General features: G+C 48.6%; 3 protein-coding genes across 6 annotated transcripts in view; 2 read left to right on the forward strand and 1 right to left on the reverse strand.

Moving 5' to 3' along the window:
* Positions 1-20,577, forward strand: part of cltca (clathrin, heavy chain a (Hc)) — a 39,191-nt gene extending 18,614 nt beyond the window's left edge. The window contains exons 7-32 of one of the 2 annotated variants that reach the window (XM_084449943.1): positions 2,399-2,596; positions 2,917-3,117; positions 3,718-3,870; positions 4,060-4,182; positions 4,294-4,431; positions 6,427-6,591; positions 6,909-7,089; positions 7,875-8,038; positions 9,820-9,945; positions 10,055-10,197; positions 10,980-11,214; positions 11,338-11,460; positions 12,006-12,151; positions 12,259-12,442; positions 12,811-13,003; positions 13,139-13,296; positions 13,400-13,672; positions 13,987-14,154; positions 14,377-14,526; positions 14,642-14,773; positions 14,956-15,066; positions 15,367-15,537; positions 15,797-16,018; positions 17,048-17,068; positions 18,736-18,811; positions 19,252-20,577. In XM_084449943.1, coding sequence (XP_084306069.1) covers positions 2,399-2,596; positions 2,917-3,117; positions 3,718-3,870; positions 4,060-4,182; positions 4,294-4,431; positions 6,427-6,591; positions 6,909-7,089; positions 7,875-8,038; positions 9,820-9,945; positions 10,055-10,197; positions 10,980-11,214; positions 11,338-11,460; positions 12,006-12,151; positions 12,259-12,442; positions 12,811-13,003; positions 13,139-13,296; positions 13,400-13,672; positions 13,987-14,154; positions 14,377-14,526; positions 14,642-14,773; positions 14,956-15,066; positions 15,367-15,537; positions 15,797-16,018; positions 17,048-17,068; positions 18,736-18,811; positions 19,252-19,391 — 4,095 coding nt within the window. In that variant the 3' untranslated portion in view covers positions 19,392-20,577. The remainder of the gene's footprint in view (positions 1-2,398; positions 2,597-2,916; positions 3,118-3,717; positions 3,871-4,059; positions 4,183-4,293; positions 4,432-6,426; positions 6,592-6,908; positions 7,090-7,874; positions 8,039-9,819; positions 9,946-10,054; positions 10,198-10,979; positions 11,215-11,337; positions 11,461-12,005; positions 12,152-12,258; positions 12,443-12,810; positions 13,004-13,138; positions 13,297-13,399; positions 13,673-13,986; positions 14,155-14,376; positions 14,527-14,641; positions 14,774-14,955; positions 15,067-15,366; positions 15,538-15,796; positions 16,019-17,047; positions 17,069-18,735; positions 18,812-19,251) is intronic. The other variant, XM_084449944.1, reaches the window with a different exon arrangement.
* Positions 20,578-21,725: 1,148 nt separating this feature from the next.
* On the reverse strand, positions 21,726-22,686 carry ptrh2 (peptidyl-tRNA hydrolase 2). The gene is made up of 2 exons (XM_084449788.1): positions 22,652-22,686; positions 21,726-22,400 (listed from the first exon to the last, which is right to left on the reverse strand). The coding sequence occupies exon 2, from the start codon at positions 22,374-22,376 to the stop codon at positions 21,858-21,860; it is 519 nt and encodes a 172-aa protein (XP_084305914.1). The 5' UTR covers positions 22,377-22,400; positions 22,652-22,686; the 3' UTR covers positions 21,726-21,857.
* A 1,382-nt stretch (positions 22,687-24,068) lies between these two features.
* The window catches only part of LOC311318334 (vacuole membrane protein 1-like), a 56,514-nt gene continuing 55,441 nt past the window's right edge, over positions 24,069-25,141 (forward strand). For all 3 annotated transcript variants that reach the window (XR_014630797.1, XR_014630798.1, XM_084449633.1), the window contains exon 1: positions 24,069-24,115. The gene's annotated coding sequence lies outside the window, so the exon portion shown is untranslated. The remainder of the gene's footprint in view (positions 24,116-25,141) is intronic.

The following is a 25,141-nucleotide window of genomic DNA, read 5'->3' on the forward strand; positions in this document are numbered from 1 at the left end:
AGCTGTGGCAGTGACCTGCTGGGCCTGTGGGGGCCCCATCTTTCTCTCTCCTCTCTCTCTCTCTCTCTCTCTCTCTCTCTCTCTCTCTCTCTCTCTGTTTCTCTCCCCCTGTTTCTCTCCCCCTCTTTCTCTATCTCCTGCCCTCCCCCCTCACTGTTTCTTCCCTCCTTTTCTCTCTCTCTCCTATCCCTCTCTCTCCATCTCAGTTGCCGACACAAATAATGCAAAGGCCTGGCTGTCGCCAGCCTCAGCTGAAGGCCCCGCTGTTAAGTGGAGGTTGTGATGTTCCATTACCGATTTGCCCAGAGTTGAGTTTTCTTGTAGCCACAGCATGCCTGCTGCTCAGTGCTTACAACTGTGGATGTTGTGTGCACTTAATGAGGCTGATTGTCTCTGACAGGCCCTCTCAGTTGCACGCCTGTCAGTGAGAGAATACCATAGCTACGGGGCACTTGAAAGTAGCCTTTTAGGGCTACAATCATCCACTAAGGGGGGCCCCCCATTTGACACTTGTCATTTGTTAGTTTTCCAACTAATGTGTCTGGAGCCTAACTGATTTGGTGGAGGAAGGGTAGAAAGAAAATTGGAAACGGTAGCAAAAACAAACCGTAGCATGACTGAGGGAAGTGGACACCCCTCTGCCTCCCATCCACACTTGGTTGTGTCCTTTGTTTACTGGTGATGCTGCAGAGATCAGCTTCCAGTCTGGATCCCAGGCCTGGCCTTGGCCTGGAACACACGGCTGTAACCGGATCTCCATCTCTCCGTCTGAATATAGCCTAGCCTCTATTGTGAAATAGCAGACCCTCCCCCTAACACCAAACTAGCAAACAATATCGAGCCATAAGTGGAGCAGATGAACAATTGTTGCTATAATTAATTTAATCTGTTCTAAACCAATCTGTAACCATTTATAGTCCCCTAAATATAAATCTAGTGAAGCAGCTCTCATGGCCCCTGTACAGCCTCAGAACTAGCTGAGCTAGTGAACTAACCACTATCAGCAAGTTGCACACCTCTGGTGCTTAACATCATCCTTCCTATTGTCTAACCACAACTGGACTCTAACCATTTCGCCTGTACGACTGAGGATACTATGGCATGCCTCCTTCACTCCCTTCACTCCCTCCTACAACACCTAGAATCACCTGCTAACTTCGCCAGACTCCTTTTCATCGATTTTAGTCCTGCCTTCAATATCATCCAGTGCCCCCAGATGATCAGGAAACTCCACCACCTCAACATCCCCCCACTACTCATTTACTGGGTACACAGCTTTCTCAGTGACAGACCACAAACAGTTAGTGGACACTGTAACATCTTCAACCACCATCACCAACACGCGGCGCCCCACAAGGTTGTGTCCTGAGCCCCTTCCTGTTTACCCTCTACTGCAACAATGACTCTTATCAGCCCCTCATCACTACATACTTCAAATACTCGGATGACACTGCCATACTTGCAGTCCTTAATAACTAGCTGTTATAACTAGCTCAGGTTATCAAGACTCCATCTCTCTTTTCACACAATGGCGCATGAACAATTGCCTATAGCTGAATGTAACCAAGACAAGAGAACTGTTGATCAATACTCCCAGCACACAAAGCACAGTCCACAACTCCACCAACAACCCCCACCAGCATCAGTAATGAAGCTGTTGAGATGGTGGAGGGCTACAAATGCCTTTCACTCACCCGCGACTACCAACTGAGCTTTGAGCAACACTTCTGATTTCCATAAGCGCTGCCAACAAAGACTCTGCCATCCGCAAGCTCAGAGCACTTTCCGTTGACCCACACCTTGGAGATCATACCTCAGCCCATTCTCCTCTGCCCTTCCACCTGCTTCTTTAACACGTTAACTGACTCCAATAAGAACAAAGTCACATGCCATCACACAATTTCTCCAAAATGATCGGCCTTCCCACCCCCAACGTCTCAGACTTCGACAGCAAAGCCATTACACGCACGTACCATTGCACGTGACCCCAGGCACCCCCCGAATCAACTAATCACACTGCTCCCATCAGGCCGCAGATCCTCAGCCTGGAAAGGTGCACGCTTTAGCAGGGGCTTTGTCCCCTCTGCCATAGGACGGCACCACTTAACAAAGCACCCCGATAATTACCATGTCATCTTCATGTTACGTCTATAGGTATATGTGCTTAAATGTGTGAGGCCGCGTGAAGACAAGACATGGCAACAGATTTCCCCTGATTTCCCCCTGTATCTTTCTGATGACATGCCAAATAGTCAGTTGTAATGTTGTTGACTCCAGTTGACCAGTCATAACCTTGACCCATATCTGGGAAACGTAGCGATCGTTAGAGATGCGTCCGCTCCGGTTCCCCACTGTGTGTTTCTGCTAACGTCCGTCCCCCGTGTGTCCCTGCGTCCAGGTGTTGTCCGTGTGTGTGGAGGAGGAGAACATCATCCCCTACATCACCAACGTGCTGCAGAACCCGGACCTGGCGCTGCGCATGGCCGTCCGCAACAACCTAGCCGGCGCCGAGGAGCTGTTCGCCCGCAAGTTCAACACCCTCTTCGCCGGGGGCAACTATTCGGAGGCCGCCAAGGTCGCCGCCAACGCGCCGAAGGTAACCATGCCGATGGACAGGGCCCCGCCCTGCGCAGGGCCTTCCCTTAAGCCGGCGTTGTGTGTGTGTGCCTTTTCAAGGGTGTACATCGTAAACTGATGACTTCAGTTCATCTGAGACTCGGTAGAGGCTAATCAGGGAGGCTAATCAGGGACACGAAATTCACTTGTTGTGTTTAGTCTCCAGGTGCTTTTGTTGCTATGCACATAGCTAGTGGAGGCCCAGCTCCCACCTCCTAGCCCTGTACAGTATCAAGGGGACTGTTCATCTGTGTGTGTGTGTGTGTGACCTCCACCCTTTCTGCTGCTCCTCGGTCTTAGGGGATCCTCCGTACCCCCGACACCATCCGGAAGTTCCAGAGCGTCCCGGCCCAGCCCGGCCAGACCTCCCCTCTGCTCCAGTACTTCGGCATCCTGCTGGACCAGGGCCAGCTCAACAAGTTTGAGTCCCTGGAGCTGTGCAGGCCCGTCCTCCAGCAGGGACGCAAGCAGCTGCTGGAGAAGTGGCTCAAAGAGGACAAGGTAGTTATTCTGCTTGTGAAGGGCGGGAGATCGGTATCTGGAACCCTCCCACCTCTCTAGAGGAAGCGGCCTCTTCCTGAGCGCCGTGTGAACGCGCGCGTATCTTCACCAGTCATCTCGGCTGTTGGTCCTCCCTCAGATGTGAGGCGATCTGTTTGCTATGCCGAGCATTTTCTGTTTCTTTTTCCTCCCTCGACACAGAAATATGGGTGGTTCCTCTCAATGTTTTCCTTTTGTTTTCTGCTCTATTTTCACTTGTACAATTCAACTTTTTCTGTCCTCTCCTCTTTAAAAAAAAAAAAAAGAAAAAAAAAAAAAGATATTCACAACTCACCATGGTACAAGAATGTGTATATTGCATTCCGGGCTTTGGGTCTTTTTAAGAGGTGCAGCCACATCTGCGTGTCTGTCCGTTCATCTGTGTCACGTGGACGTAGCATGAGATTTGGGCCAATCAGGAGTACCCAGTACCGTTGAACACCAGCAGAGGGCAGTAGATATTGCTCATAAACCTCTTCACCACCTGGGTGTGATTTTTAGTGTAACATCAGTATTGTTGACTGTGCGTGCGTGCGTGTGCGTGTGTGTGTGTGTCCTCAGCTGGAGTGCTCCGAGGAGCTCGGCGACCTGGTCAAATCTGTGGACCCAACCCTGGCTCTCAGCGTCTACCTGAGGGCCAACGTCCCCAACAAAGTCATCCAGTGCTTCGCCGAGACCGGCCAGTTCCCCAAAATAGTGCTGTACGCCAAGAAGGTACGTCGTTGGCCTCTCGATGTGTGAACTTTCCCTTCCTCACCGCACCCCGGCGGGAACGCGCGGATATAAACACTCGGCTCCCGCGAGACTTGGGTTTGGCTCAGTCTGATCCAGAGCAGGTGTGTAATCAAATAGCGGCGTGCGGCGTGCTTGCTTTTCTAACCGCGCGGTTCTCCCGTGCCGTAGGTGGGCTACACCCCGGACTGGATCTTCCTGCTGAGGAACGTGATGCGCATCAGTCCGGAGCAGGGCCTGCAGTTCTCCCAGATGCTGGTCCAGGACGAGGAGCCCCTGGCCGACATCACACAGGTCCATTTCACTACATCATATAAACAACCAGTGACCGGTGGTTTTCCCTCTGCATATTGATCACCTCCCCCCCCCCCCCTGCTGCTCTGTCCCCCCGTCTGGTCTGCTCAGATCGTGGACGTGTTCATGGAGTACAACCTGATCCAGCAGTGCACCTCCTTCCTGCTGGACGCCCTGAAGAACAACCGGCCCTCTGAGGGGCCCCTGCAGACGCGCCTGCTGGAGATGAACCTCATGCACGCCCCGCAGGTACGCACACACACACACACACACACACACACACACACACACTGTTGTCACGATACCAAAATTATAACTTCGATACCTGCTAAAAATATCTCGATACCGATACTGAAACGATACCACAGCAAAAAACTAAAACATTAGGAAAGGTAGGCTAATGGAATAATAACAATGTCAGGTGTAGCCTACTTATTGTTTGCTGTTGAGGCGGAGCAGGAATGTGAACTGTTTAAACTTAATACATTACATATATATTTAATTATATTAATTTATTCATAAAATAAAATAAAAACTGTTAAATAATACGCTTGGGATGCTACAATTATAAGATGAAAGTGCTCTGCTCCACTAGTCTGACACTCAGATTGAATTGTTATTCAGATTCAGGGTCGGGAGCCAGGCTACTGATCCTCTCCTTCACTCTGTCAGCGCGCAGCAGAGCGTGGCGCAGCCTCGCAGCACAGAGCAACGGTGTTCACGTTACGGCATGACGAGCTCCAGAGTTTACAGATCGCCTCATTGATGTTATGAGGTTCAGCTATTACCCTGCTATTACCGTTAGGTTTAAATCAGAAACATTGCCAAATAGGCGCTTTTGCTTTTGGAAATCATCCACCACGGCCTAGAGTAACCGACTGAGCAGCCCTCCGCACTTTCACTTTCTTTCGTGAACGTTCTTGGCTTGTAACTATTTTACATCTTTTTTTCTGACTTGTGTTCGCCCCAAACGTTTGCAGAAATAAGTGTTGGCTTTTGAGGTCTTTTTCTTCTGTTGCTCTGCGTTGTGTAATTTTTTTATAAGCCTTTATAAGAGTTGCAGCACCATCTAATTATGAACCACGGTGTTAATTGCTTTATTGTTGTGATGAAATCACCCAACACAGGATTGGAAGCGGCGACAGATGATAGATTTATTGTACAAAGATACAATCACATGGAACACTGGGATGTTTCTCTCTCTCCCTGCTTCTCTGCTGGCTGCGGCTATGTTGCAAAGTCAAGGCCTTAGACTTCCCTCCCCGCATGGTGTTATCAGCCTGTCTGCCTGCTGGGAGCAGCCAATCTGTCCGGCCGAGTTGCCTACCGTTTCCAAATCAAAGTCTCAAAGTTTGGTTGAGACGTTAAATAGTGCTCTTTCGCCCCACCCCCCACGCCTAGGCCTGCCCGTTTAGGGCCTAGTGAAGCCACATTGGTGGAGGAGTGACCATACAGATGTGTCGCCTGTCACCCTAACATGATATCTTAATCACCAATGGTTGTCAGTCCAGGTTGTGTCTGTTTATAGTGTCCCATAGAGATGTATCATTAATACCCCAGAGAAGAGGCCCCCCCTGTGGCCTAAGTGTGACCTCTTGACACCCACTACCCCGAGCGGCCACAGCAGCAGCAGCATCAGCTGTCTCCCTCCCTCTATCGACTACACAGTGTCCACATGAAAACAAACAAACACATTAAATCAAATACATAGCAGTAAGACTCTGTAGATGTTATAGACATTTCTCCCTAGATTCTTCATAAGCGAATGGTCAAAGTATTTTGGTGAACTGGACTGACGGTTGGAACGCGCACTCTGCTTAGGGAGTAGCAAAGGGACAGAGGGAAGCAGAGCGCTACACACACGCACACACACACACACACACACACACACACACACACACACACGCACACTGCCCCAGAGGGACAGAGTAGCAGAGAGGGAGAGAGACGCACACTGCCCCGACACACTGCCTCGACACAACTCAGAAATACAGCTCATTCTTAAAGCACCGGTATAAATAAAATGGGGTATTGTACCGTTTTTGACAGCAGGGTATCGCAGTACCGTGCAACATTATACACACACACACACACACACACACACACACACACACACACACTCCAAACACTCCCCAGTCATTCTCTGAGGGTGGTGTGTCTAGTCTATTATTGTTTTGCTCCTGAAGCAGACTTAACACAAACGTCACACGAATGACATGTTTCTCCCGTTCTCTTCCTCCCTAGGTCGCAGACGCCATCCTGGGCAACCAGATGTTCACCAACTACGACCGCGCCCACATAGCCCAGCTGTGCGAGAAGGCCGGCCTCCTGCAGAGGGCGCTGGAGCACTACACCGACCTGTACGACATCAAGCGTGCCGTGGTGCACACACACCTGCTCAACCCTGAGGTACAGTACCCCAACACACACACACACACCTGCTCAACCCTGAGGTACAGTACCCCAACACACACACACACACCTGCTCAACCCCGAGGTACAGTACCCCAACACACACACACACACACACCTGCTCAACCCGAGGTAGGCTGCATATGCAGGTTTTCATCTGTCTGAGCCACACTCTAACTTTAATGTACCTCCTCATCTTTCTCTCTGTCTCTCTCTCTCTCTCTCTCTCTCTCTCTCTCTCTCTCTCTCTCTCTCTCTCTCTCTCTGTCTCCCTCCCTCCCTTCCTCCCTCCCTCTCTCCCTGCCTCCCTCCAGTGGCTGGTGAACTACTTTGGCTCTCTGTCGGTGGAGGACTCTCTGGAGTGTCTGCGGGCCATGCTGTCGGCCAACATCCGCCAGAACCTGCAGATCTGCGTCCAGGTGGCGTCCAAGTACCACGAGCAGCTCTCCACGCAGTCCCTCACCGAGCTCTTCGAGTCCTTCAAGAGCTTCGAGGGTGAGGCCCCGGGGGTCGCCTCGCCTCTCATGGCACAGGACAGCCTGGCCCCACCACTGTCTCTCCTAACCCAGGATAGGCCTGTATATAACCTGGCCCCACCACTGTGTCTCCTAACCCAGGATAGGCCTGTATATAACCTGTCTATGATGCACATTGACTTAACGTTTGGCCCCGTGAGCCCTTGACTCCTAGGCCCTGTGTGAGCTAGTGGTGGTCACCCAGCTGCAATTAGCTAAGTAGGGCAGGATGATCGATAAGCTCCGCAGGATGTCCTTAAGTGGGGCCGCGCCTCTCTCACTGCAGCGGGAGGTAATGGAGCCCCACGGTTCAATAGGCTACAGCGCAGAGACAGAGCTACTATCTATTTAGATCATCGTATGATTCGTACCAGACTGGCTAAACATGGCGGTTTTATGATTGTGTGTGTGTGTGTGTGTGTGTGTGTGTGTGTGTGTGTGTGTGTGTGTGTGTGTGTGTGTGTGTGTGTGTGTGTGTGTGTGTGTGTGTGTGTGTGTGTGTGTGTGTGTGTGTGTGTGTGTGTGTGTGTGTGTGTGTGTGTGTGTGTGTGTGTGTGTGTGTGTGTGTGTGTTATGGACCCCATCTCCCTAATTATTTGTGTGTTTGTGTCCCAGGTGTGTTCTACTTCCTTGGTTCTATTCATTCCAGCCTGGCTTAACATGGCGACTTTATGATAGTGTCATACCGGTGATTGTGCATGTGTGTGTTACTGACCCCATCTCCCTATTTATTTGTGTGTGCGTGTGTGTGTGTCTGTGTCTCAGGTCTGTTCTACTTCCTGGGCTCCATTGTGAACTTCAGCCAGGACCCCGAGGTCCACTTCAAGTACATCCAGGCCGCCTGTAAGACGGGCCAGATCAAGGAGGTGGAGAGGATCTGCCGAGAGAGCAACTGCTACGACCCCGAACGCGTCAAGAACTTCCTCAAGGTAAGAAGACCACGGGGCATCTGAAAGGATGTGAGAGAAAATCGACCTTTTACTATTTCTATTATTTTCTCGTTTTCCCCTCTCTCATCCATTCTCCATCTTTCTGTCTGAAATGTTTCTGAACGTTTTTTCACTAAACCATGTCAGTGATTTTATTTAAAACGGAATTTACTTTCATTTTATTTGCAGAAAGGCATTTTGATTTGAAAGCTTGAACTTTGTGTTTACAGTCAATTTTCCTAACACAATCTCCTTTTAAGGGTGCATGTCCAATCTTGAAATTAACACACTTGATTTAGTATGAGTTAAATCGAATATTTCCACGATTTTAAACTCAATTGAAAACTTAAATACATAATGCAGGTTTTAACGCTATCCCTTAGAGCATTCTCAACACGTTTTCACATGCTTTCAATGGTAAGACGTCTTCCTCTGCTCAATTTTCCTGATGGCAGTTATTATCTTTTGTGCTTTTCCTTGTGTCTTTGGAATGGCAGGACATGTACCAGGTAAATCCTCCCCAAGTACAGGACCTCCCTCCCCTCTTTAATTTCCTCCTCCTACCCCCTCCCCCGACCAGATTCAGGATTAACCCTGGGGTTTGTTTGAGGGGGGCAGCCACGGTACTACTCTCAAATAACCAGACGCCTACAGGACGCTACACAGACTCTGGGCATATAGGCTAAGATTAGCTCCGTGTTTTTGGAGTGTCCCCGTGTGTAAACGGTCTTGTGCCAGCGGAACTGCTGGCACTGCCACACCTTAACTCATGGCTGTTTGGCTGTACAAGTGTAGGGTATTTGAGTTGATTCCCACTCTAGGGAGACCAAAATAGGCCTACAGCCCCCGCTGTGCTGGTTTGTGGTCCAGTAGGAGGACGTCATCCCATCATGCGGCAGCCTCTGTGAGGGCTGGGCTGGGCTGGGCTGGGCTGTGACTCCAGGTGCACCATCCCAGCGTTAGTCCTGTAGGAGTGGCGGTGGCAGCGGTGTGCCCGGCATACCCCGAGTGCAGCAGCAGGGGGCGCTGTGGAGAGGTAGCCTAGTGACGCTCTTGTGTTCCAGTGGTGGTGTCCCTAGTGTGAGCCGTGTGGCAGTACCTCAGTAGAACCTGCAGGGGGAGTCGTGTGTGTGTGCGCTCCTGTGTGCGTGTGTGCGCCCGTGTGTGTGTGAATGAGAGCCAACTGCACTTAGCTTAGAGCCTCTCAGAAGGGGGTTTTCTAGTTGTTTATTTACTTTTTCTTTGCTCATGTCTTTTCTCTCTCTCTCCACTCAGTCCACTCCACTCTAACCATTCAAAATGCGACTCCTTCCATTTGTTGTAGTTGAGAACTTTTATTTAGTTTTAGTTGTTTTCCTTGATAGTCATTTTGAATCACTCAAGCAGGATTGGTGCAACTGTAAAATGATAACAATTTCATTTTCAGTGATTCGGAAATTTCTTTTGTCATTGTACATTAATAAGTCGTGTGAGCCAACAAGATTACAGTCAAACTCTCTCCAAACTCTCCAAAATGTGACCCAATACATCCTTCTCATTGATTCACAGTCAAAGTCAGGTTCTCTTTAGAACCTGCACACCGGAGATTTACGCCCAACTTCCCCCTCATCCAAATGCACATGGTTTAAGATAAGAAAAACTTTACCGTGCAATTGGTACATTTTCCGATTGGCTACAGACCATGGCAGGTTTGGCTGGGATCGTGGGCCATGTTCAGGCCTCTTATGTGACTGTGCGGTCATGCTGACCGTGGCCCCTCCCCTGCTCTCTGTGATGGACAGGAGGCCAAGCTGACCGACCAGCTCCCCCTCATCATCGTCTGCGACCGCTTCGACTTCGTCCACGACCTGGTCCTCTACCTGTACCGCAACAACCTGCAGAAATACATTGAGATCTACGTGCAGAAAGTAAGTCCTACGCTTAAGCGCACACACACGCACGTGTCCCAACCAGTAACTCGCATGTGAGAAGTCCCAGGATGTGTACGGCGGGGGGGCTGACCCGTGCCTGTGTTAGGTGAACCCCAGCCGTCTGCCGGTGGTGATCGGAGGGCTGCTGGACGTGGACTGCTCCGAGGACGTCATCAAGAGCCTGATCCTGGTGGTGAGGGGGCAGTTCTCCACCGACGAGCTGGTGGCCGAGGTGGAGAAGAGGAACAGGTAACAGTTAGACCCTCCACACCCCCCTCCTCCCAGACCACAGCGCAGCACACCACACAAACCGCTCACCCGCTCACACACTCCCAAACACCATCATCAGGAGTAGAGTGTGGACTATCCATGTCTGTTGTGGAGGCTAAAGCCCAATTTATGCTTAGTCGAGCGACACTTTTAAAACCGTCGCTCAACACTTTTGATGTCATGGGCGACACTTTTTTGTAATGTCAAGTGTGATTGGATAGCTGGATAGAAGGCTCGTGCATTGCCATGGATATGCTTGTTCCGCAGCCTTGTTTTAGTTTTGGCTGTCATTTGACGTTAGGCTGTCATGGAGTAGAGGAACGGCTCTCCGAGCTTGTGAGGAGATATCCCCACCTATACAATTCATCCCTGCCCCTTCACATCAACCAAGTACCGCAGAATTCGTGGAACGAATTCCGGTACACCGGTACAGCCATCTTTCCCGATCAGAATGAAAACAAACCACAATGAAACCGCTCTCTGAACAACCTCTTTACCTCAGATTAAACTCTTTCCCTCAGAAAGCCGCTTCGCACAGAATGACAACAAACGCGCAACAGAATGACAAGCGCGCTGTGGATTGTTTCCATAGAGACGACGCGAAGTGTCGCCCGAAGCATAAATGCAACATGTCACTTATTACACTTATTTTTTTGTCGAGCAACACTTTTTCAAGAAGCATCAATTAGGCTTAATACGCCTCCCTCCCTCCCTCTCTCTCCCTCCCTCTCTCCTTCTCTCTCTCCCTCCCTCCCTCCCAGACTGAAGCTGCTGCTGCCCTGGCTGGAGGCCCGTATCCACGAGGGCCTGGAGGAGCCCGCCACCCACAACGCCCTGGCCAAGATCTACATCGACAGTAACAACAACCCGGAGCGCTTCCTGCGCGAGAACCCCTTCTACGACAGCCGCGTGGTGGGCAAGTACTGCGAGAAGAGGGACCCCCACCTGGCCTGCGTGGCCTACGAGAGGGGACAGTGTGACCAGGAGCTCATCAACGTTAGTGTTCGCTTGCGCCCGCTCATTTCCGTCGTCAATTCGTTGGGACTCTTATTTGATTTTGTTTGTTCGCCTTTCATTCGGCGGGACGTGTTGTGATGCGATGTTCTGGTTTGTTCTCAGGTTTGCAACGAAAACTCTCTGTTCAAGAGTCTGTCTCGCTACCTGGTGCGTCGCAGGGACCCCGAGCTCTGGGCCAGCGTGCTCCTGGAGAGCAACCCCTTCAGAAGACCCCTCATCGACCAGGTGGGCCCCCGTACCAGTCCGTTATAGTCAGATAGTCAGAAGACCCCTCATCGACCAGGTGGGCCCCTGTACCAGTCTGTTATAGTCAGATGGTCAGAAGACCCCTCATCGACCAGGTGGGCCCCTGTACCAGTCTGTTATAGTCAGATGTTCAGCCCTCACCAAGCTGGAGAAGAAGATTCAAGATCAATTTATTCCCCATCTTATGTGGTTTACACATACAAGGAATTTGTCTAGGGTAATGGTGCATACACTGATGGAGACGACATTAGACAGGGTGCAGGAGAGGACAGTGCAAAGACATGACAAAAACGCAATATAACCAAATAAGAAAATCACAAATGCAAAATACGCATATACAGAATGATCTGTGGTGAGCGTATATACAGTGTGTGTAGTGTGATGTGTTGCGCAATGTTTTATATATACAATTTGTGTGCTGTCGTGATATGTAGTACTGTGATGAAAACCAGTGTAGTTAAAAAGTGAATGGCGTTGATATGACACAACCCTAACCTCCTTGGTTGTTGATCTGTGTGGGTCAGGTGGTGCAGACAGCCCTGTCTGAAACTCAGGACCCAGAGGAGGTGTCTGTCACGGTCAAGGCCTTCATGACCGCTGACCTGCCCAACGAGCTCATCGAGCTGCTGGAGAAGATTGTTCTGGACAACTCGGTCTTCAGTGAACACAGGTGAAGCGTCTTCTACCGGCGGTTGGCGGACGGGTCTGGGACATGGCTTGCGTTGTTGTTCTCCTCGGAGGATGTCCTTTTCTCAATCTTTGGTCTCTTCTCTTCAGAAACCTGCAGAACCTGCTGATCCTGACGGCCATCAAGGCGGACCGTACCCGCGTGATGGAGTACATCAACCGCCTGGACAACTACGACGCGCCCGACATCGCCAACATCGCCATCAGCAACGAGCTCTTCGAGGAGGCCTTCGCAATCTTCAAGAAGTTCGATGTCAACACCTCTGCCGTGCAGGTCAGGAAAGACCCCTCCTCTACACAATTATGGGTCAATGACGTAAAGGTGGCCCATGTCATTCAGTACAACACTGAGTGCCCCCTTGAAAAATGTAAATTTTTTCATAATCACAAGTTTATATATTCATGCGTTGACTTGCAGAAATATAACCACCCAGAAAAAATTACATTCTTTTATTTTGAATACCACTTTTTTTTTTTTTTTTTTCTGCTTTTTTTTTTACACTATATTACACTGAATGACATATTCATCATTGACCCATATACCTATATATATGTATATATCCCAATACCACTACCCGGTACTAGGGATGTATTGTCCGTGATCTCCAGTACTGACCGCCTGTGGTGTTTTATGGTCCCCAGGTGCTGATTGAGCACATTGGAAACCTGGACCGGGCCTATGAGTTCGCAGAGCGTTGTAACGAGCCGGCTGTGTGGAGCCAGCTGGCCAAGGCTCAGCTGCAGAAGGGCCTGGTGAAGGAGGCCATCGACTCCTACATCAAGGCTGACGACCCCTCCGCCTACATGGAGGTGGTGCAGGCCGCAGACCAGAGTGGTAAGGATCAGGGTTGGGCCAAGTGGGACAGAGGGGGGGGGGGGGGGTGACTGAGTGTTAAATATATTGGTTTAGGCAGAATCTTCATACTGGCAGTCACAACCTCTAATGGACTGTGTGGCGTCTGTGTGTCAGGTAACTGGGAGGACCTGGTCAAGTTCCTGCAGATGGCACGTAAGAAGGCCCGGGAGTCGTACGTGGAGACGGAGCTGATCTTCGCCCTGGCCAAGACCAACCGCCTGGCCGAGCTGGAGGAGTTCATCAACGGACCCAACAACGCCCACATCCAGCAGGTGCACCACCATACCGAAAACCCATCACCGGACCCCCCTATCTGCCGCCGGGTGAACCCGAGTTAACGTTCGCACGTACTTTTCTTTTTTTTTTCCTTCGCAGGTGGGCGACCGCTGCTACGACGAGAAGATGTACGACGCGGCCAAGCTGCTCTACAACAACGTGTCCAACTTTGGCCGCCTGGCCTCCACCCTGGTGCACCTGGGCGAGTACCAGGCGGCCGTGGACGGGGCGCGCAAGGCCAACAGCACCCGCACCTGGAAGGAGGTGTGCTTCGCCTGCGTGGACGGGACCGAGTTCCGGCTGGCCCAGATGTGCGGCCTCCACATCGTCGTGCACGCCGACGAGCTGGAGGAGCTGATCAACTACTACCAGGCAAGGAGGAGGAGGAGGAGCAGGTGTCGTCGATCGAGCTCTATACGAGCGCGGCCCTTAGGTTTCTTTTTTACAATAACACGCGCATACTAGCTTGAGGCATCTGAATGAACACGCCCGAGCCACGTTAAACTGCGTACAGCCAACTTGCTTGTGTATCTGATACTACTACTGGTGAGTAGTAGTACACTGACTACGTTAAATACAATTGGTGTGAGTCGCTTTGGATAAAAGTGTCTGCTAGATTGACTAATGTAATTTGATATCACACCTCTCTCTCCCTCTCTCTCCCTCTCTCTCTCTCCCTCTCTCAGGATCGCGCTTACTTTGAGGAGCTGATCACGATGCTGGAGGCGGCCCTGGGTCTGGAGCGCGCCCACATGGGCATGTTCACCGAGCTGGCCATCCTCTACTCCAAGTTCAAGCCCCAGAAGATGAGGGAGCACCTGGAGCTCTTCTGGTCCAGAGTCAACATTCCAAAGGTGGGCAGATCTGTCGTCAGCCAGGCGAGGGGCTGAGAGAGTGTGTGTGTGGGTGTGGGTGTGGGTGGGTGTGTGCGTGTGTGTGTGGCCAGGCGAATGATTCAAAGTGTAGCCCAAGTTAGAAGCTGGTGGTGTGTGTGTAAACCTACCTTCAGTCAGTCGGAGAAGGGACACTAGGCCCCACGTTGACCAAGTGCTGCCGGCTGTGTTCTACCCAATCAGGTGTTGAGGGCGGCTGAGCAGGCCCACCTGTGGGCGGAGCTGGTGTTCCTGTACGACAAGTACGAAGAGTTTGACAACGCCATCATCACCATGATGAACCACCCCACAGACGCCTGGAAAGAGGGCCAGTTCAAAGACATCATCACCAAGGTGCAGCGCAGCACAAGATAGACCGTCTCCAGCAACGCCCACATTTAAAGCCCATACATTTGTTCAGCACATACAGTATAACCATCCCGCTTCTCTCCCCCGGGACCTACTGTAGGTGGCCAACGTGGAGCTGTACTACAGAGCGGTCCAGTTCTATCTGGAGTTCAAGCCGTTGTTACTGAATGACCTGCTCATAGTGCTGTCCCCCAGACTGGACCACTCCCGCGCCGTCAACTTCTTCACCAAGGTCAGACTCCCGCGCTGTCCTCTCTGCATCGCTCTAATAATGACACTTGTGCATCGCAACGATCACATGGCTTGTCGGTCAGAGTGGATAAAACTCAAGAGATGAATTTGTGTCTGACCGTCCATACCGCTAGACCTGCTGTGGGATGTGTGAATCTGAGAGGCGTGTTTCTGCGTCCCCAGGTGAAGCAGCTGCCCCTGGTCAAGCCCTACCTGCGGTCAGTACAGAACCACAACAACAAGTCTGTCAACGAAGCACTTAACAACCTCTTCATCACCGAGGAGGACTACCAGGTGAGACCCCACCTCCAGGAAACTACAGAAGGCCTTGGTTGGTCGTTGTTTTTTAGAGTTTTTTGTGTATTTTAAGGTATATTTGGGTACATTTCGGTGCCACTGTGCCTTTTGTTGTGTTTTTTACTGCATTGTATTGTTGTGTGCTCTGTGTACCTTTTTTTGCTGCGACAACAAGAATTTGGGGATAAATAAAAAACAATACACTTCAATAGAAAGAAATAAACTTCTTATCTATCCATTTCTTAACAAGACAACTTTTTCCTCATCGATCATTTCCTCCTCCCCTCTTGTCTGTAGGCTCTGAGGACGTCTATAGACGCCTACGACAACTTTGATAACATCTCCCTGGCCCAGCGCCTGGAGAGGCACGAGCTGATTGAGTTCAGGAGAATCGCCGCTTACCTCTTCAAGGGCAACAACCGCTGGAAACAGAGCGTGGAGCTCTGCAAGAAGGACAAACTCTACAAGGTATTCCTCCCGACGCGTCAGACGCCGGGGAGCGCTTTGTCACCGGACACAGCAGAGCAGCGCTCATACCACGGTCACCCACTAGGTGGCCATGTTAGCCGGGACAAACGGTTTTCAGAACTCTGTAGTAAGAGACCCCTGATTGGAGGTTGATATTAGTCCTTCAGACGTCGTCTTGTTCATCATCACCTTCCTTGAAACCTCCCTAACCGCCCTCTATGCTGCCCCCCCCCCCCCCCCCCCCCTTCTCTCCTCCCAGGATGCCATGCAGTACGCGTCGGAGTCCAAGGACGTGGAGTTGGCGGAGGAGCTGCTGGCCTGGTTCCTGCAGGAGGACAAGAAGGAGTGCTTCGCCGCCTGCCTCTTCAGCTGCTACGACCTGCTGCGGCCCGACGTGGTGCTGGAGACGGCCTGGAGGCACAACCTCATGGACTTCTCCATGCCCTACTTCATCCAGGTCATGAGGGAGTACCTGTCCAAGGTGGGTCTCCCCGTGTGTGGGAGTCGCCAGAGAACCTTAGTATGCGTCCAGTTCACAGGTCAAGGCTAGGCTGTGTGTGACACCAGTCCCAACGTCCCTAGACATTAGGAATAGTTTTACAAGTTTTACTTTGTATTTTTCTATTGGCTTAATTTTCTATTTTTTTTGGAGTGCTTCTACTGTTCTGTCATGCCTACTTACTTACTATTCATGTGATGAGTTTAGATGTAACCTTTTTCTCATTATCTTTGCGGTTTGCACTCAAGTGTTTCACATTAAAGACAGTAATTGCTCTTGGGAAATGCTCTCTGAGGAAAATAATAGAATGACCCTTGCATATTGATTGCCGTGGCGTGAATTAAACATTTTTGAAGCGGTGTCCCCTATGACACACGGACCAGAGGGCCAGTTGCTCTCTCTCTCTCTCTCTCTCTAGAATCCAATGATCTGTATTCTAGCGCCAAGTAAGTGGAGCTCGTCATTGTATGCAGTGTGTGTGTGTGCACGCGGGTCCGCTGTGAGCATGACCGCATGAGACCGCATGTGTGCAGCACACCTGGACCGTAGCCGCTCACACACCTGTCATCTCCTCGCATCACAGCCGGATGTCGGGATTAATGACTGTGATCGATAATATGTAAAGGGGGACTTGGCCTAGCATTCGATGCATATAAAAAGTGCCTCATAGGGTTTGTCAGTCCAAATACAAATTCTAACATATCTTACATACAGTGTGACAACAACAGCTGTTGTTATTGTATTAGGAGACAGTCTAAACAATTGGAGCATTCTTGGTTTTGGACAGGAGTGTGTTACTGTCTTCACTTTGGAATCTCTTGATTTCTCTTTCTACTGTAACCTATTCATTTGCCCATCTCTGTATGCTGTTTCAGCCTGCTCTCTCTTTCCCTCCCTCCCTCCCTCCCTCTCTCCCTCCCTCTCTCTCTCTCTCCCTCCCTCTCTCTCTCTCTCTATGGAAATGCAGTTTGATTTTATTTTCTAAGCTGCGCTTCTTGAATTTCCTTCCAGGTTGATGCAATTAAGGAAAAGGTGAAAGTCAATTCCTCTATTCCATTTATTTCTTGCTCTTTTAAATTTGTGTTCATTTAGCTTGGGAGAACCGCAACCTCAGGAATCTGCATGACATGTTTGATTGAATTCTCCCCCCGTATTATACTGCTGCTTTTACAAAGGCCACACACGCAGTGTCTTGTACTCTGAGTGCGGTCTTAGCCTGACCGAGCAGAGTGTTCCTGTAGTCAAGGCTCCTCAGCCGACCCTGTAGTCACTAATGAAACCTGTAGTCCGAGGAGGCCAAACCAACAATGCCAGTCAGCCATTGCCTCTCAGTCCTGACCCCTGAACCCACTGACCCTGCGGAGGTCACGATGCCCCCGGGTGAATCCAGTTTGGAGTGACCAGCTGTAGTCAGCGTTCCAGTCGTATCATACCTGTACTGTGGGCATTTCAGCAACCGGGCAGAAGGACTGAATACCAGTGGCAGACTGCATGTAACCACTAAAACTGTGAACCAAGAACTGCTTTTTAAGAAGTGAAGAGAATGCACTTTACGGAATAGCTGGCTGTCATTTCTGAACCTGTGTTGGCAGGGAACTGCTGCTGACGCTGTAGTACCAGGGACAGAAATGTGTCAACAGATGTAAAGTTGATCTAACTAAAAAGTGCATTCACTCATAGACCTTTACGGTTTCCAAGAGGGAACATACATATAATGTATTGTGTGTGCGCGTGTGCGTGCGTGCGTTGTGTGAAATAAGTAGTCAGGCTAACTGCCCTTTGTTTTGGAAATGTTCTGCTGTTTTCTAAAACGAGCATGTAAACGAACCCCTTTACAAGTGAGGAGCCAAGAGCCATGGCTGTTGCCTGAGCCTGGCTGCTTTCTATGGGGCCCTTCAGTGGACGTCTGACCCAGCCGCTGCTCAGCTGACTCCTCCCCTGCACGCCAGGGCCCCTTTCTCATGCACACGTTTCACCCAACGCAGACTTTTCTAATAACACTACATTGTAACAAAAAGTATGGAGGAAACTGAACGTCATTTCTAATAACAGAAGCGATATGAAGCAAACTGTTACTGTATCCACTTTCTAATAAGAGTAGATGTTCATGATCAACTTGGCATGAATGCTGCAAATAACTTGTGATTAGAACGGGTGTCTGCCGCTGTTTCCTTATGACAATGCATCTTGCTGCATCTTCGACTCATTGAACATTTCTTGCTAACAAATCTTAAGTCAGCTACGCTTTTGATCAGGTATGGGATAGCTAACGCCTACGGATAAAAGCAAAGGGAACTGAGCGTGAATTTACTGAGCGGTTCGGTTCTCTGCATACTGTGACTTCCTATCAATACTGAAAACTTACCAAGTAAGGACTGGTGGTTGAATGGGAGGGACCAATGTCCAATCAGTTTTCCCTTTTAGTACCACTGAGCAATTTATTGGTCTTTTCTTTTCCTGCTATTGCTTGACTGGTGTAGCCTTGCGACCAAGGGGCAGCTCACCCGCCTGTTGAAGGTCAAGCTGTATGCACACAATCTCCGCCCCCTTCCCCGCGGAATGGTCCCATCCATCAATCACTTCGACGTATTAATTTTGACTACTAAATTTAAGAGCCGTCTTTTAAAACCTCCAGCACCTCATGTCCCGACCTGCTCCTCGTACATCCGTGTGTGACGGTGTGAACTCTCCTCTTTCAGGTGGACAAGCTAGAAACGTCAGAGTCCTTAAGAAAAGAGGAGGAGCAGGCGACAGAGACACAACCCATTGTCTACGGTAAGACCTCTCACGTCAGTCTAGAGACTTCTAACCAAGCAGGTGCTGGTAGTCAGACGGTGACCAGTTTTAGCCGTGACTAGCAGCTCTATAGTTCACTGTCGGTCAGTCCACAGAAATGTAAAGGTGCAGTGCTGCTGTTGACCACGGGTAATGGCTGTGAAATTGTGGCACCACAGCTGTTCCTAATCCACTGATTAGACCAGAGAGGAGAAGATTCAGACAGATTAAAAATGCTTGGAGCCTACTCCACAATTGGTTTCACTAGCGATTGCGAATTCAGTTCACAGCGGTTGACAGCCTGGAAAAAAGATCATGCATGTAACTGTTCTCCTTCTCACTCGACAGAGGAGCAACGACACCATGTTCTGTGGTGTGCAGCGAAGATGACACACCTGTAACCTTCTTCTTCTCTCTCTCTCTCTCTCTGCGTGCTGTAGGCACACCTCAGCTGATGCTGACTTCAGGCCCCAGTGTGGCGGTGCCCCCCCAGCAAGCAGCCTACGCCTACGGCTACTCGGCACCCCCAGCCTACGGCCAGCCCCCACCGGCCCAGCCGGGCTTCGGCTACGGCATGTAAGGCCCGGCTCCGGCTAGGAGCTGCCCACCGGAGCCCTCCATCCCTCTCTCCCGCAGTCCTTCACCAGCCCATCACTATCTTCTACTCACCACCACGGGGGATACCAACAAGCGGTTGTTCTTTTTTTTAATTTTATTATTATTGTTGTTATCGTTGTTTTTTTTCTTTAAAACTGTCATGAAGGACTCCATTTTATTTCTATCGTCAAAGAAAAAGATTGGATTACAAGAATTACTTTTTTTCACATTCCATATATTTACTAGAATTAATTTGTCTATTTTATTTTGAACGGGGAATGGTTTATGTACAATGAGGGGGCTTATGGGAAGAGCAAGTCCTCTTCTTAATTAAAAAAGGTCTGTTGTGAAGCATCTGATTTGCACTCTGTAGTGAGAAGAAAACTAATGTAGAATCTCTTTCATTTTGATGTGTGTGAGCAGCTTGTTCTGTCCGTCTGTAAGATGCATTTAATTATTGTATATTCAGAAACGAAAAAAAAAGCTACAATGTTCTTCTATATTTGAACATACATGACTGCCGCTTTCATGACCACAAACTAGAAACACTACGTACCACCAGTGATGTCCCTACACCCGGGGAGGGTTGTGTATTTCTTGAGGAACGAGAGATTATTTTAGATGCATACAGAGTTCCAGGTTCCAAAAAAGTTAGTTTTATCCTTCCCAACCAAGCCTGTGCAGGACAACCAGCCAGACGGTGTAGAGAAGTTGGTGTGTTTGCATTCACTTGCCGTGTAACAGATGACCTTTCCTTGTGCTGTAAGCAGTGCTCTTGTGTGGGACCAGTCCGTTTGAGGAGGGATTCCTAAAGCAGAGCCATTCTTCAGACCCCTGTGTTTCACTAACCCACCCTCGGCCCTCTCAGCGCTGGTTATCGTGGTGTTCTAGGTTGCTGTTCTTGAGTGTACAGAAGAGAGAATATAAAACCTAACAGCCGTGATGTCCTGACAACATTTTGTTTCCTTCTGTTCAGTTGGCCCCTCTGAATCTGATTGAGAATAAAATCACAGGTTTGGTGTTTTTATCGAAGGCTTGCGCGTATACAAGAAATCAATCATTAACTCCCTATACTCTTAAACAAATGACTTTAGAATAAGTGTGCACTTAAGATAAGATGATTGTGCATAATCTGGATCATGAACGAAATGGCGGTTTTCTTTTCCACATAAAATAAAGGCTTCTTGTTTGTCAAGAAAAGTGTGGTTGTGCCTCTTAATTTCATGTTTCCAGTGGTAGACTTGCCATTCACACTACAGATACAGACCTCAATGTCCAGTGATACTCAAGTCAGTGTAGAGAAGGGTTTCAGTCATTCTTTTCAGAGATCAGGGTCAGGTGGGATGCACAATACAGTACACAGGGCTCAAGTTCCGTGCACTATATGAATCACTATTAGTAGCACTAACATAGGCATTCAACATTAACCTCAATGCATGTACCCACAAAATTATGTAGCATATACTGATAGCTTTTATCTAAATTACAGGACCCGGGTGGAGGGGGGTCTTTCATTGGCCACACGGTGACATATACTGAATGGCACACAAAATAAAAACATGTAACTTTCAGGGGTCACCGGTGGAAATTGTCTCCTGCATTTTTCCCAACCAAGCTGCCGTCCTCCAGGGGCAGTGGGCAGCCATAGTTCATGGTTCCCAGCGACCAAGTGCTCAGGACAGGACCGAAGAGCATTTGTTCTTCTGCATGTTTTTCATATTGGGTTCTTTTAGGAGGAAACCCTTGCGAACATGAGAACATGCAAACTCTGCACAGAAAGGCCTGAAGACCTTACTGTGAGGTGACAGTACTTGGTACTGCACCATATGAACGATTTAGGGGTTCAGTGTCTTGCTCAAGGACATTTCGGCACACTGCCGGGAGCTGGGATCGAAACGAGGACCTTGCGATCCCCAGCCAGCCGCTCCAACTCCCAAGCTATGTGCTGCCCCTATCTATATACTGTACGATATGTTTTATTGAATAACCAAGTGAGGAGAGAATGGAAGAAGAGGACAGGGGGCACAGAGGGGTAATGGGTTCTTTGGGATGCAAACCAACTGTAACCTGCCTTCCATAAAGGACCTGCATGACTCCAGGGTAAGGAGTGTTTATAATCACTGAAGCCATTCAGACACCACCTATTCATTCCTGAGGTGAGCCTCATTCCCTGACCTGCAACACTGCAGGTCAGGGACCCCCCCCTCCCCGACCTGTCAACCACTGACAGCACTATGTCAGCTGAGCATATGATGCGTCAATAAAAATAAAAACTACAAAAGAGAGGACAATGTAACCAAAATGTCATTGAGCTTTAATGAAATCATAGAAATGAAACTGTTCCAAAACAACCACTTTCCTACAGTATATAAAAATGCATTAATTGTCCCAGGCGCAGTATTGTCTAAAATGGGTTTAGGTTCCTATTGTTTCTGTGTACGTGTTGTATTTAATACAGCTTTAAGTGTCCTGTGACTTTGTCCACAAGATCAGCAGGTCCAGGGCCAACTCCAAGTACAGTGCGTGAACCTGGAGCAATCTGCGTCCTCCCTGCGTCTTGGATCAAGCTGACGGGCAGTCCGACCTCTTTGGCATGGCTCAGCAGCTCTATTAGACTGTCCTCATCCGGGACCTTCACCACTACCTTTGGCTGGCCGCAGTATTCCCACTGTTTCAGGAGCTCGGGGTTCCTGCGGTGCACCTGCTTGTAGGCAGACACAGCTGCGTGTGAGCACTGAGCTGCCACTTTCCCCTTGCCCATCTTTAGGTCAGATCGAACCACAAGAATCATTTTGAATTCGCCGCCCTCCCCCATGACACTTGTTTCACTACCGCCACCATTTCCGATGGCTGCGACGATGCCTCTGGAAGATTTGCCGAACCGGGCGCGGAAGTGCCACCCAAGACAAAGTCCACAGCCCATCCCAGCCAATATACCCACGGCTAACTGGCTATACACGGAATCCATGTTGAGAATTGTCCAACCTATGAACTGATCAAAAGTTCAATGAGTCACTGTTGTGTCCAACTGGCACCGACAAACACAACCTAGCTAACGTTAGCACAACATAGCTGGCTATGTAAATTAACATTACAGATTCAATTACATAAATAGCCTGTTTTTACTGCTTTCATATATAGCAAAACAAAGCACATACTACTTCAAGTGGGTCATTAGATATTTTAACACACACATAGCCTACTTGTATCCGTGTGTTAAATAAAAACTTGTATGTAGCCTACCTTTCTGTTGTATAAACGTGTCCACTCATTCCAATTCCTCGTCTCCTTTTGATGACGTTCAGATGGGTGCGTTCCAAGCATGGATGGTTCCAAGATAGTGCAGAGAGAACGCTGCTGTATGGAAAATGTGAGGGCTCTGCTCTCATATAGGCCTATCCATATTGTGCGTGGATTTGTTTGTGTGTGTGATGTAGGTATAGGCCTACACTACATGAATAGGCTAGACAAATCAAGTGTAGGATTTAATTGAGAGACGGCTCATATTTAATGTTGCATTCGTTTTTCGCATTAAAATAATAGCCTGTCTTGGTGTAAAAAAAATAATACAAAAATAAAACATTCCTATTGGTCTATCCGTGTAGCGGAAGTAGCGTACACGATAATAAGCTACACTGCCCATGATATAAAATGTCTAATTCCAGTGCAGTGGGCTGCGGCGTTTGGCAGCTCTGATTGAAAGGTAAGGGACATAGGTTTCTGTCTGATGAATTTCTTTAAAGAAGGCTTAGGCTATGTAGGACATAGGATCAATGTATGCACTTGACATTGAATGGTCCGCTTCAGTTTGTCTCCCATGGTGCCAAAAGTGTTCCGCACGCACCTGCTGTGTTTGCCCACTCAGATTTAACCTGTCGTAACAGCCGGCGCCTCATCTTGGCACCCCATCTTAGATGTAGTAGCCTGTAACAGTGTAGTCTATTAATCACTGAAGTGCACTGGAACTGATAAATGAACGGGTAAAACATAATGCACTATTTTTTGTTTATACACTCTGACTGATTGAGCGAATATGCGAAAGAATGACGCATCCTAATTAAGATAAGACTAGAGAATAGAAATCTATTGATTTATATAATTTATATTTTGTCTAGCCTATATGGTACATCATGTACTTCTTTATGCTTTATGTGACATTATATTACATATAATGCATATTATATGACGTAAAGTCTAAATAAATAGTATAGGCTATGTTTAACAAAAAAAATTGATACGATTGCACAAATAAAATGTTTTAACCTACCTATTCATGCAATATCAAAAGCATGGCCCAGCACAAGCCCGGGGCTACCATAGGTCATAATCTCAAGGGCACTATACCCAGCCAGGGGTGTCTTTCTCAGATTGGGCCAGGATCTTCAACCTGATGCTATGCAGTGATGTTCCTGTGAAATCTCCAGAGGAATACGATGTTAGATCTGTGTTGAGGAAAATGATCTGGTTTTATTTTTAGTGCCCCAATTAGTCTCAACCTCTAGAGGGTTGTATAGGCAGATGATGAAACATCCCTCTCATGCATCCCTGCCATTCCCTCCCCCCGACAACCCTCTCGCTGCTATCCCCTGCTGGCCCCACCACACCCCACACAACTCATCAGTTATGACTATGTTGCCCTACATCGCCAGCCGAGCTAAAACGGTGGTTTGGGGACATAGTGCGTGTGGATATAATACATAACTGAAGGTGAGTCGCTCCTTCTCTCCCTCAGACATGCGCTTTGTTTATTTATGCCAAATGTTGTTATAACACTGATGGGAAGTTGTTTTAGGTTGTTATAACACTGATGGGAAATTGGTTTAGGCTAGCTATTGTCGAGTGATTAGAAGTTACGGATAGATTAATTCAAAGATGCTTGGATCGTAAAGATAATTTTCATTGCGCGAAGTGAAGTTCAGCGTCGATTTCAGAGCATGGCACAGTTACCTAACCTAAGTCTCGCGCTGGCTGTTGTTTTTGTCCAAGGTATTGCGCAATCGAGCTCTCTGCAGGCAATGTGCGCTGCTGGTTACACACGCACACGCGTTGTTTTCTTGTTCTCTTCAAGTCTTTCAAAATGAATGATACCACTTAATGAATATGATATAGTATGAGTTTCACATAGTCCTTCAGTCAGGTGTGATGCCCAAATAGTTTGGTTTGCATCACAGATCCTTTTGGCGCACCACTGTGCATACAGTAGTTGTAAAATGGTGCGTCTGGCTCACTCTTTTTATTCTAGGATAGATCTTAAGCCACAGGCGTGGTAGCAAAACATATTGCATAATATTACATATAGTCATTACATATGCTCAATAGTAATAGGCTATATTTTTTACCTTCCCATTTTTACTATTCTAAATAACAAGTCAAAAAAAGAAAGAATTTCAACAGTAGTTGATGCCTACACAGCAGCCTTTAGAGTGAGACTGCACCAGCTATTACATAAATGACCTTTCTCCAGTGACCTCACTCTGCATTATTGAGTGTGTAGGTGTATTCTCACCTAAATACTTGTAATCCTGCTGAGACAATTATTCAACAAATGCTACAGTCCACTATGATCACCATCATACAGTTATGATGATCATCTGCTACGGGTCTGATAGTTTATCCATTCTAAACTGAGGGTATATTGTCCCAATCCCTGGACTCCCAAAGACTTTCCCTCCCTCAAAAAGGGAAAAACGCCACCACCCGCTGACTGTCCATCCCGGCCGTAAAATTCCACAA

Source organism: Borostomias antarcticus (assembly GCF_949987555.1).
Source record: "Borostomias antarcticus genome assembly, chromosome: 15".
Classification (NCBI taxonomy): domain Eukaryota; kingdom Metazoa; phylum Chordata; class Actinopteri; order Stomiiformes; family Stomiidae; genus Borostomias; species Borostomias antarcticus.